This window comes from Cannabis sativa, chromosome 6, assembly GCF_029168945.1.
Source record: "Cannabis sativa cultivar Pink pepper isolate KNU-18-1 chromosome 6, ASM2916894v1, whole genome shotgun sequence".
Taxonomy (NCBI): Eukaryota; Viridiplantae; Streptophyta; class Magnoliopsida; order Rosales; family Cannabaceae; genus Cannabis; species Cannabis sativa.
This window is the reverse complement of record NC_083606.1, coordinates 68270377-68282114: the sequence shown is the minus strand read 5'-3', so window position 1 is coordinate 68282114 and position 11738 is coordinate 68270377. Positions and strand designations below refer to the sequence as shown.

At 32.7% G+C, this 11738-nt stretch overlaps 1 protein-coding gene across 1 annotated transcript; it reads right to left on the bottom strand.

Moving 5' to 3' along the window:
- Positions 1-9253: 9253 nt before the first annotated feature.
- Positions 9254-10024, bottom strand: LOC115725225 (auxin-responsive protein SAUR21). Its single transcript, XM_030654669.2, has one exon. It carries the CDS (start codon positions 9961-9963, stop codon positions 9565-9567), a length of 399 nt encoding a protein of 132 aa, XP_030510529.2. The 5' UTR covers positions 9964-10024; the 3' UTR covers positions 9254-9564.
- Between the last annotated feature and the right edge of the window lie 1714 nt (positions 10025-11738).

The following is an 11738-nucleotide window of genomic DNA, read 5'->3' as shown; positions in this document are numbered from 1 at the left end:
ATATATAAGAAACTAGCTTTACAATTAAAAATTAAAAATAAAAAGAAAAGAAGAATTGTTATGGAAAAAAAATTAAAAATTAAAAACTGAAAATAAAATTAAAAATAAAAAATTAAAAACTGAAATAAAATTAAAATAAAAAATTAAAAACTGAAATAAAATTAAAAATAAAAAGAAAAGAAGAAAAAAAGAGAGTGAAATGATGGATTGATTGATAGAAAATGAAAAAAGAGAGGGAAGAGAGTAGGATTTGATTGATGATGGATGGAATGATGACTAAGTGGTATTTGTGTAATAAAACAAATTTTGTAAGTAAAAAAGTAGATATAGGCGTGTAGGAGTATTTAGGTAATAAATTGTGCAAAAGTAATTTTTCATGTAAAAATTTCAAATTAATTTAATTTTTTTAATATTGCGTGCTTATATAATTTTTTTTAGATATAAATATCGTAAAAAGAATTCAATTTCTATGCCTTGATCTAAACAAACAAATTAATCACTTGAGATTAGCTCAAGTGGCCATAGTACAGTGCGTGTGTATTGGAGGTCCTAAATTAGAGTCTCAAGTTATGAATTGTAATATATAAATGTTAAAATAATAAAAAAAAAAAATCTAAACAAACAAAAAAAGTTATTTTTTTCGATAGAACAATAAATTTTATCGACACTAGAAGCATATGACGAGAGTATTCAGGAGAAGGTCCCCCTTTACCCCTTTGACAAATATCAACACAATTATAACATTGCCTCCTATTTAATATTAAAAAAGCAAAAGCATTAGCAAAACAGGCTAATAAATCAATAAGCAGTCTTAAAAAAAAGGCTAATTAGGATTTTTGCCTCCTGAACTTTAACGTGTACCAAATCATGCCCCCTGAACTTTTAAGGTCGTTAAAAATGCCCCCTGAACTATTGAAATTGTTGGATTTAAGAACTTTTTTCTAATTTTAGTAAAAAAGTCTAACATGGATGGAAATTCAAGGGGCATAATTTAGTACATATTAAAGTTCGAGGGGCATGATTTGGTAGATATCAAAGTTTGTGGAGCATGGTTAAGTACATAAACAATCACTGAAATAGTAAAATTGAATGGAATTAGACAAAAGTCCTTAAATCTAACAATCTCAATAGTTTAGGGGGGCATTTTTAACGACCTTAAAAGTTTAGGGGGCATGATTTGGTACATGTCAAAGTTCAGGAGGTAAAAATCCTAATTAGCCTAAAAAAAATTACTGCTATAATGCCAAGATGGGAGAAAACTCTTGTGATTATCAGGGCCTGGACAATGACCTGAGCATCAAATTATAAAGCAAAATTATTCTAGCCATTCTCTCTTGCCCACGCTAAAGTCAAAATAATATCAAGTAGTCACTTTTAGCTACAGAATTAGAGTGGCAGACCTCAGTTTTGCTTACCTGAATGTCATTTCTGGCTTGAACCATTACTACAACCAGCCTGGTTTCTCCATTCATCCAAGAAGCATCAATACATAGAACTCGATTCTTCCCATTGGTCAATGGAAAAGGATTTGTTCGCTTACTATGGTTCGTGGTTATTTTCACTGATTCCTCCTTAACATAAAGCTCAAGAGCTGTATCCTGAATTGTTCTAACCATTTCTTGAACTTTTAACTTCTTTCCATAGTGAAGCATGGAATTATTTTGGTAGTTAATAGATTCAAAAAGAAACCCCACATAGACCAACAGTTTGAATCTTTACCAACCAGAATTATTACTCGAAAGATTATCTAAGAAATCAAAGACACTATCTCTCTCAACATTCATAGAAAAGATTGAATATATACTTGTAAATCAGATTGCTCTTGTGTAAGGACATTCCTTGAAGAGATGAATACTTGATTCAACCACTTGATGGAAGAGGGCATATTCTTTATCATTAAGGAAGGGTAGTCGCACTTTAGTAGGTAAGGAATCTCCCAAAGCTTTTTATAGCATCATACTTATCCAAGGATGAATGTTGGATTCCCAAATACATTTTCAAAGATCTCTAGGTGCTCTGAACCTATGAGACTGATCACATAAGTAAGCAGATTTAACTTTAAACTCTCCCACATTATCATCTTTCCAAATCACGCAATCATGCTTATTTCCAAGAATCCTTTCTATACCAAGGATTTTGTTACCAATATGAAGATTTGCAAAATTAATTTAGAATTCCATTGATTCCCTTAAATGGATAGGTCAACTATAGTCTTTAGCCCCTGTGTACTTGGTCTAACTCTGTTCATGAGGTCTTAAAATTCTTGCAAATTCAACCAAGGGATCCATGGCTAGTTCCACATATCAATAAGCTCTCCATTGCTTGCCATAGAGACACTTTCATCTTTTATGAGTCTTCTCACATCCTAAATTCTTCTCCATAAGCTTGAATCTCTATCTTTTGGCTCCACTACCTAAAAACTCTCATCAAAGTTATACTTTTTAACCATACATATGACAGTTAGTAGTCTCGTGATCCGTAAAGAAAAATACTGGGTAAGCTGTGCAATCCCACATTGCCTAAGGAAGGTCAAGTGTGATGATTCTGAGACTCTGTAGGTATGAGACTACACAGTTGAAGAGGACTTAGATGGATTGATTGGTACTACCTATATCAACAAGGTGCATCTTGTCTTTTGGTAGCCCATCACGAAAGAACTCTACAATTAAGCATTCTTGACCTAGGATTATTTTTAGGATGGGTGACCTCTTGAAAAGTTTTCCCAAAAAGCATGTGAGTGAGGACAAAGCATGCTCGAAACACTCGTGTTAGTTTGTAGGGTCGATTGTCAGTCCAAGAAGCAGTTAGAGTGGCATACACATGTATAAAAGCTATCATTCCTTGGGTATAAGAACCTAATGGAGGCTTGAAGCGGGGACGTTATTAAATAGTATCAGAGCCTTGACCCAACCAGAAGTGTGGTCAATGAGGACGTTGGACCCCATAAGGAAGGTGATTGCGACAGTCAGTAGTCCTGTGATTTGTAAGGGGAAATACTGGGTAAGTTGTGTAATCCCACATCGCGTGGGAAAGGTCAAGTGGGATGATTCTGAGACTGTGTAGGTATGGGACTACACAGTTGAAAACGACTTAAATGGATTGATTAGTACTACCTATATCAACAAGGTGCATCTTGTTTTCTTGTAGCCCATCACAAAAGAACTCCCCAATTAAGCGTGCTTGACCTGGGGTACTTTCAAGATGGGTGAACTCTTGGAAAGTTTTCCTAAGAAGCATGCGAGTGAGGACAAAGTACCCTAAAAATACTCGTGTTGGTTTGTAGGGCCAGTCATCAGTCCAAGAAGCAACCAGAGTGATGTACTCATGTATAAGAGTCATCATTCTGTGGGTGTAAGGACCTAATGGAGGCTTGAAGCGGGGACGTTACAATACAGTTTGTCCATGGTTTAGCAACAACACTTGCCAAACTCCACGCAAGCTTCACCAACATTACTCTATTAATATCTTCAAAACATTGAAAACCCAATCCACCTGAAGCCTTGGCTGACACAACTTTTCCCAAGACTTCAAGGCCAAAATCTATCTATATCTTTGTTTCCATTCCACCAGAATTTTCTAATAATTGCATCTTTCTCTCTACAAACTATATGAGGAACCTTCTGAGTGGCCATAGCATAGACTGACATGCTCAAAGAAATAGATTTAATTAATGGCATCCTCCCCGCATAGGAAAGAAGACTTGACCTCCACCCTTCAAGTTTTGCTTTTATTTTATCCTTAAGAGCATTGTATTCCTCTCTCTTCCTTCCTTTGAAGATTCCTCGTCACCTGAAACAGCTTGCACCTGTAGAGTTTGAAGGAGAATTTCTCTTCTTGCATGGCACAGGTTCTTAGAAATCAACACGCTTGATTTTGATTTGCTACATAATTGGCCTGGCCATTCTTCATACTTCTTTAAGAAATCAAGAAAAACTTTGGCTTCATTTTCATTAGCTCTTACGAAGAAGATGGTATCATCAGCAAATATGAGATAATAAATAGGGGCATTCCTTGCTATCTTGATCCCATGTAATCTTCCCTACTAATAAGCTTAAAAAGCACTTCATGACATAACAAAAATAAGAAAGGAGACATGGGATCTCTCTTGCTCTAGCTCCTTCCCTACTAATAATCTTAGAAAGCACTTCCCGACATAACAAAAATAAGAATGGAGACATGGGATCTCCTTGTCTCAAACCTCATTTAGGCTGAAATTTCTTTAGAGGTCAGCCATTAAGAGGGACAGAGTATGAAACTGAAGAGACACATACCATAATCAACTTACAAGCTCTGTCATTGAATCCATTTTCTCTTAAGACCCTTTGAAGGAAAGTCCACTCTAATATATCATAGGCTTTGTGAATATATAATTTGATAGCCATCAAACCACCTTTACCTCTCTTCTTGTTAATCTTGTGGATAATCTCTTACGTTAAGATAGACGATTCTGCTATCCATCTATCAGCCATAAATGTTGATTGAACCAGGGAGATTAATTGCTCCATAAATGGCCTAAGTCTATTCGCAAAAATATTTCCTACAATCTTGTACAAAAAGTTACAAAGACTGTGTTGGGTTTTGTGCTCTAAATAAAACTCATTTCAATATAATCAGATTTACTAATTAATAAAAGATTAGAAATCATTTTATGTTACATGGTTCACATGATTTATTTCATGATTATATATTTAATATATAAATTCTATTATGTCTAGAACATATAATTATTCATGATTATAGTGTTGTCAACACAGTGGAATATAATTATGATTACATGTTTCAAAAGTTTAAGTCCTATCATTTTTCAATACACTAGATTTAGACTGACATGATAATCAGCGATAAGGTATACTTACACCTTGGATAAGTGTTACGTCATTTGCAGGGTATTGGCAAAGTATGACAGTATCAGATGTATGGAGTATACATCGAATTGGACCGATATTGAATTTGGATAAGATATCATAAACTTACCGTTATATATTTCTAAATCAATATCACTAATTGATCTTAGGTCTATAAATCTTAATTCTAAGATGGTTAGGTTCGATCATAATCATATTATTTATGTTCTTCAATTTATTCGTTAAAATTGACCAATTAAATCTTCTCGTGACATACATATTAAGTACATGGTAGTTCAATTGAGTGGGAGTGCTAATCATAGATATAGAATCTATAGCTTCTATAAGTATTTAGAAGTAAAACGATAAATTCCTTCGAGCTTGGCTTAATAAAGATAAATGATTGAGGCCTCATTTCAATAATTATATTAGTTTACTGAAATATTATTTATAGGTAGCTAAGTATTTTAAAGATAAAATACATTGAAAGGTAGAATGGTAAATTTGTCACTATTCGATGTAAATTATCTATAGAGGATCTTTGATTATTTGAATTGTAATAATAGATAATTCATAGCGTATCTATATCTTGGTACATATAGAGCATTTTATATAATTAAGAGTACAATTCTGAATCTAGAATGGCGCAAGGAGGAATTAATAAGTTAGAAAATTTACTTGGTAAATTCTAGTTCTACTTATTAGAAGCTTGATTATATAGGTCCATGGTCCCCACACTAGTTGAGATAATACTGCTTGCAGACTCTTTTAATCGGTTTTGATTAATCAATTATAGTTCTAAAATTAGACTATGTCTTATTTATGAATTTTCACTAAGCAAGGGCTTCATTGTGAAGAAAAGAGATTTTGAGATTTTTTTGTTAATTAAGAGACTTTGTATGGTCTAATTAATAAATAAAATAAATGGCAATTTTATTTGATAATTTATTATAATTATTAAATAAATAGTTTTGATATTTATAGGATTAAAATTGAAAAAATATGGTATTATTCAAAGAAGGATAAGTGTGTAAAGTCCTTTTTAAGCAATTTAGACGCTAAAATATTTTTTATTTATGGTGAGATTTCTTTGTGTTGACAAACTAATTTCCTCGCCTTTATAATATGTTTTTAATGCTCTTTTCTATTATAGGAAAGAATCTTATTTCAGCTGTCTATTTTCTAAGCTTCGAAACTTCTTGTAAGATAAGAAATTCTCTTATGGAAAGTTAGCTTTGACCATGGTTATTTCTCTTTAATGTGTTCGATTGTGTCTTGATAAAATCATATCAAGCACACTGTTTTTGGCATGTATCAAGTCCATATACATGATTGTATACAATTTTGGCATGTTTCTTTTTCTGGTCTGGTTTGTTGCTACAGAACCTGTCTTTGATGCTGCAAAGAGGATTTTCTTTTAGGAAAGTTTGTACAGATGTGGAATCAACTTTGTGGCTGTCTCTAGGTGCTCTATAAATAGAACCTAGAGAGTAGCCAATCATTTAACTATTCTAGCTTTCATTTTTTACATATTCTCATTTGTGAAGAGAGAGTTTTTTTTTGTGAGAACCTAGTTGTTCATCCAACATCCAACTTCTTGTAGCAATTGGAGTGTGAAGGGTCTTTGTGTCAGAGAGATACCTTTGTTGCAGTGAGCTATTTCGAGGCCTAGAAAGAAATGGAGACTACCAAGGTCTTTTAATTTAAACTTAGGATCAAGATGTGAAATGAAGGTGGTCAATTCTGAAGTGTTGTTAGAGGCAACTATAATGTCTCCAACATAGATTAGAAGGGTTAGAAAAACACTCGATTTGTGCCTTATGAGTAAAAAGTGGTCATTTTGGGATTAATGAACACCTTAATTATAAGAGTGGTACTAAGTTTAGCATACATTGTCTCAAAGATTGTTTGAGTCCATATAAGTTTTTTTACAATTTTCACACTACATTTTTGGGTACCACTCTTTTTGGAATGTAACCTTAAGGTAGTTCTTGTAAACATCCTCATGTAAATTGTGAGGTTTAGCTCACTTAGATAAAATTTTAACTACCTTTATAGTTGGTAGTTAAGTCGGTTAGGTTCTATCTTAACTAACTGAGTACTATATATAGGGGTCCAAGGACTCATGTTGAAGGGATAAAGTTTAGGGACACAAAACTCAGTTTGAAAATGAGATGAATTCTCTTACAATTTAAGTTGAGAGTGAGGGTTGTAAAAAGTCTTTTGCATGTGTTTGATTGGATTGCCTTAAGTGAGATAAAATTTGTAATAGACGTGTGTCACCATTGAGATTGAATTTTTGATAGGGGTGTATCACCATTGGTGTCATTGTGTTTGTGATCCTAGTATTGTAATCTTCATCCTTGTCATTCAATAACAAAGAAAAACACAGCCAACAGAGTTGTTTCTAGCTGGGGATTAGGTCCAACTTTTATCCAAAACTTGTGATTGAACCTTGTTAAAACTTTGTCTATTTACTTTTATGTTTTAGTTTATGTTTTTTGTTCTTGGGTTATTGCCGTTGTTTGGACCACTTTCTTGTTTTCGATTATTGGGAACAAGTGTGTCATTTGGCCTTCCATTGCCACACCCAAGAGGAAAACTGTGTAGAAAATAACACTTATCTTTGTAGTGTCCTGGTTTTTGGAAATGTGTGCAATGAGGACCCATTCTTTTATTTCTTGAAGCTTGATTGGCTGTTGGATTTGAATTAGGTACTGTAGGAGTGGTAAGGGCAGTTATTGTAGTAGCAAGAGATGGGGCAGTACGATTTCCAAGTGTTCTTTTCCTTTCTTGGTGTATGATCATTGAAAAACTTTATTATGAGGTGGACAGAGATCGATCAGTTAAATTTGAGCTCAAACTGCATGATATGATTCATTAAAACCCTCGAGGAATTGAAGAACTTGTCATGATTGAGGTGGTCTTGATTACGTGCAGCAACATCAGAAGTGCAAGGAATCTGAGGCCTTAAATAGTTGATTTCATCCTACATAGCCATGAGTTTTATGAAGTAGATATGTATAGAATCATCACCTTGGTGAAGGTATATTAAGGTTTTATTGAGCTTAAAGATTCAGGACCATTACCCTGATTGAATCAACTGTTCAACTCTGTCCACATCTCAACATCAGTGTCAATATACATAATGTTGCTCTTGATTTCAGGACATACCAAATGTAAGATCCAAGACAAACCATTTGGTTACATCGAATCTAAGAATTAAGCAAGGGATCATTGCGAGGAGGTTGAGGTAAAGTACCTTTAAGAAAATGAGTTTTATTTTGTGCGTTAATGGAGAGCTTGAAGTCACGTTTCCATTGTTGAAAGTTTCAATCTGTGAGAACTAGAGTTACAAGGGTCAGGCTGGGATGATCTGCAGTGCTTAGAAAGTAGGGAAATCACACATCTTTATAAGTTGGTCTATTAATCGGTCTTGAACGAGAGTTTAAAGCTGAAGGATCAACTCTTAGATGAGTGCTAGTAGAAGTCTGAGATGGTGGCGGTGGAGCAGTTGAGGCATCAATCACTAGTTGATCTTGATCAATGGTGGTAATTGAAGTAGTAGCTCGAGTTTACACCATGATCGGTTTCTTGAATATTTAATCTTCAATGTATTTTTGCTGATACCATAACACATAGAGTAAAGAAAGAAGAATTGTTTTTATTAAATTGAATTGATTGATTACAAAATAAAGAACAGAGCCTTACATAGATAATGAGATACAGAGGAAAACTAATGGAAGAGTATGGTATAAAAACAAACATAACAAAATATTATCTATCTCACCGAGTATTAACTAACTAAGCAATCTGTTTTTTTTTTTTTGAGGTAACTAAGCAATCTGTTAGTTTAATAAATTTCTCAATATTTAATAATTTATTTTCTTAAATTACGTGACATGAAAGGAAAAAAAATAGATCATAAACTATAGAGTGTGGAGATTTATTACATGATCAACTTGTCAACATAGCTAATAATTTAATTTTTCATTATATTAATATCCCATATGAAAACCCTAACAAATTATCATGAGATTTTTTTTTATGAAGAAGCCAATAACAGAAGTTTTAAATACCCCACAACCACAAATTCTATATCTTACTAATTGGAATATCATCTTCATTCTTTTTATATAGCCTGCAATCTTGTACAGAATCAATATACTATTTGTTATCTGACAATGGCACACCCTTCAATATAAATTTGGTCAAATATTATATCTTAAATTATGATTGGCAATAATTTTTGTTATTGCAGAGAAACTGTGTCCAAACCTGATTTTTCTTCATGGGACCTTATCTATTTTTCCCCAAATAAGTACAACATTTCTAGTACTAAAAAAAGCCCATACTCATAAAAACCAGTTGCAGAGAAATTTTACTAAAACATTTACAATAATTTTTAGTGTTTTAGTGGATAATGATTTGTTTAGTTTGGAACATATTCAAAAGATTGTAGAACAAGAAATTTTTTCATGTAACAGATCAAGAAAGTAACTAAAATTTAATGAATCACTTTCTTTTACAAATACATAGGTTGGGAGAACAATATCTATAAACAGCTCTCTCTCTTTCTCACTAAGGCAATTCCAACCTCATTAATTTTCTTCTAATGTGAAAAAAAAGAAGAAATGAGGGGAAAAAAAAAGTACAAGAAAAAAAATGTACTTAATTTTACAAAATTGTGTCAACTATTTTTTTTTTAGATAGACATGAGTTACAATCCACTCAACCTTGAAGCAACATCAAGAAAGATTTCTTCTTTGCAAGGGATTGTTAGGCCACCCATTGGATGATCAAACCCGAATTCTTCCTCAGCTTGGCTTAGCAATTCTTGAAACAAAGGTTGATTCAACAATGAGATTGGAACAACATGTCTCTTCTTGTGTTCTTCTCCAACATACACCGCGAGATAGCCTTTGGGAACGTCGATGGGTGTTGAAACTCCATGGTTTTGAGAGAAACTCGAGCGGCGTAGGAGGTGCTTAGCATTCAACATTCCATGTAATCTTATAGCCATGTTTGAAACAAAGAGGTTTTTGTAGAAGAGAGAAGAGTGTTTGTAATAAGGCTTGAGTAGAGTACTTGTATGTGGGAGTTTATGATTTAGTGACATATATAGAAGAAAATATGAGTAGGGGAAGGTGTGATATGTGGAGAGAAATGTAGATTTTTTTTGAGTGGTGTTTGGTTAGTTTCAAGAGCCATATATGAAATATGTCACATGATCACTCTTTCCTTCTATTGGTAGTGCTATTCATTTATTGATGATGTAACCTTACATGTGATTTTGGTTTTGGATTATCTCAAGCTTCTTTTCTTGAATGAAAAAGTAGAGAAAGGGGGTAAGATTTATATGGCTATTATTACTTGTTTGAGAAGAGAAAAAATGTTGGGACAACATTAATTTCATTTAGGTTTTGTTGTTATATGTGCTTGTTAAGAAAAAGACTTATTTCTAGACACTTTCAAAAGGGAATAAGAGAAGGGTCCATATGGGATATGAATCTTCTAAATAGTGGTGGTCAATTTCTATGGAACTTAAGTGTTTTGGTCTTCCCTTCTAACTTCTAAGCTCTTTTTTCCATTATTTTTTATTAAGGGCATCTCTTTTTTATACCAGTTATATTATTTTTATTAGGATGTATAATAAATTGAAAGTAAGAAATTTGAAAAAATATAATGAATTATCTTCTATAATATGTCCTACCATGTTTAGATATGAGATAATAGAGAAGAAGATAAAGATTGGAAACTAAGGGTTACTAAATTATGTGACCCTTTGGGGGTAGGGACTGAAATTATATATTGTTATAGAATTTGTGATCTTAAATGAGATAAGGTCATATGTAGGACTTACATATTTACAAACAAAGAATATATATAAATATATATATATATATATATATATTTATCTGAATGAAACAAAAGTAGGTAATAATATAGAGTTCATGATAAAGATAATGATCACGAGTGTATAACTTTACAACTAAAGAAGCTATACCTAACTGTAATGGATATGGTAATGAACAATATTATTGCCAATAGATATTTATTTATATAATAAACACATATTACCGACATGATTTATCTACATGGGTATCCCTTAATATTTTCTAGCAAAGTTAAGATTTTTTTTGAAAAAAATAAAGATCAAGTTTTGGATTTTTATTTTAATCATGCATGAAAAAGAAAGCTTTTTTGAAGCAAAAAAATCGAGCCCATCTCCACAAAAATCACATCAAATGTTGGTAAAGGATATTTTGATATTCATGCAGAACTTGGTGAAACTCTATATAGTTTACTGTAACTTAACAACAAATCAAAGCTTAATAATAATTAGGCCAGTATTCATTAAAATGAAATTAATTCATCAAGTCTTTTTTAAGTAAACAATGTATATTCACAGCTCTCAAAATTAGTGGCTAGATTATTTTCTAAACCATTTTCTTCTTCTGTCTAAAGAAAGAAAGATAGGTATAAAGTAAAAGAATACAAGGGGACTAATGTTAGGCCACTCAATAGATAGTCATATTCAAATTCTTCCTCTGTTTGACTTGGAAGTTCTTTATATGAAGGCTTTTAAGCAAGAAAATGGGAGCACCAAATCTCCTCTTTTGGCCCTCTCCAACATTGGGCAATCAAATAGATATGTTTGAAAAACTTAAGGAAATTTTCTATATTAAAAATGATCCAAATCAAGAATGGCTTCCTGAGAATTTAGCGGCCCATGGTTTGGCAAAGCATGTTCTGCGGTTAGACCATGAGCTATCCTGGTTTGAGGATTGCGGATTTTTGCTTAATAAATTCACGAGTGATTCTAATCATTTTGTCAAAAAAATCAAGAATGGCTAGAAATTACAAATAGATAATGTGATGAGAGTTTGGGTA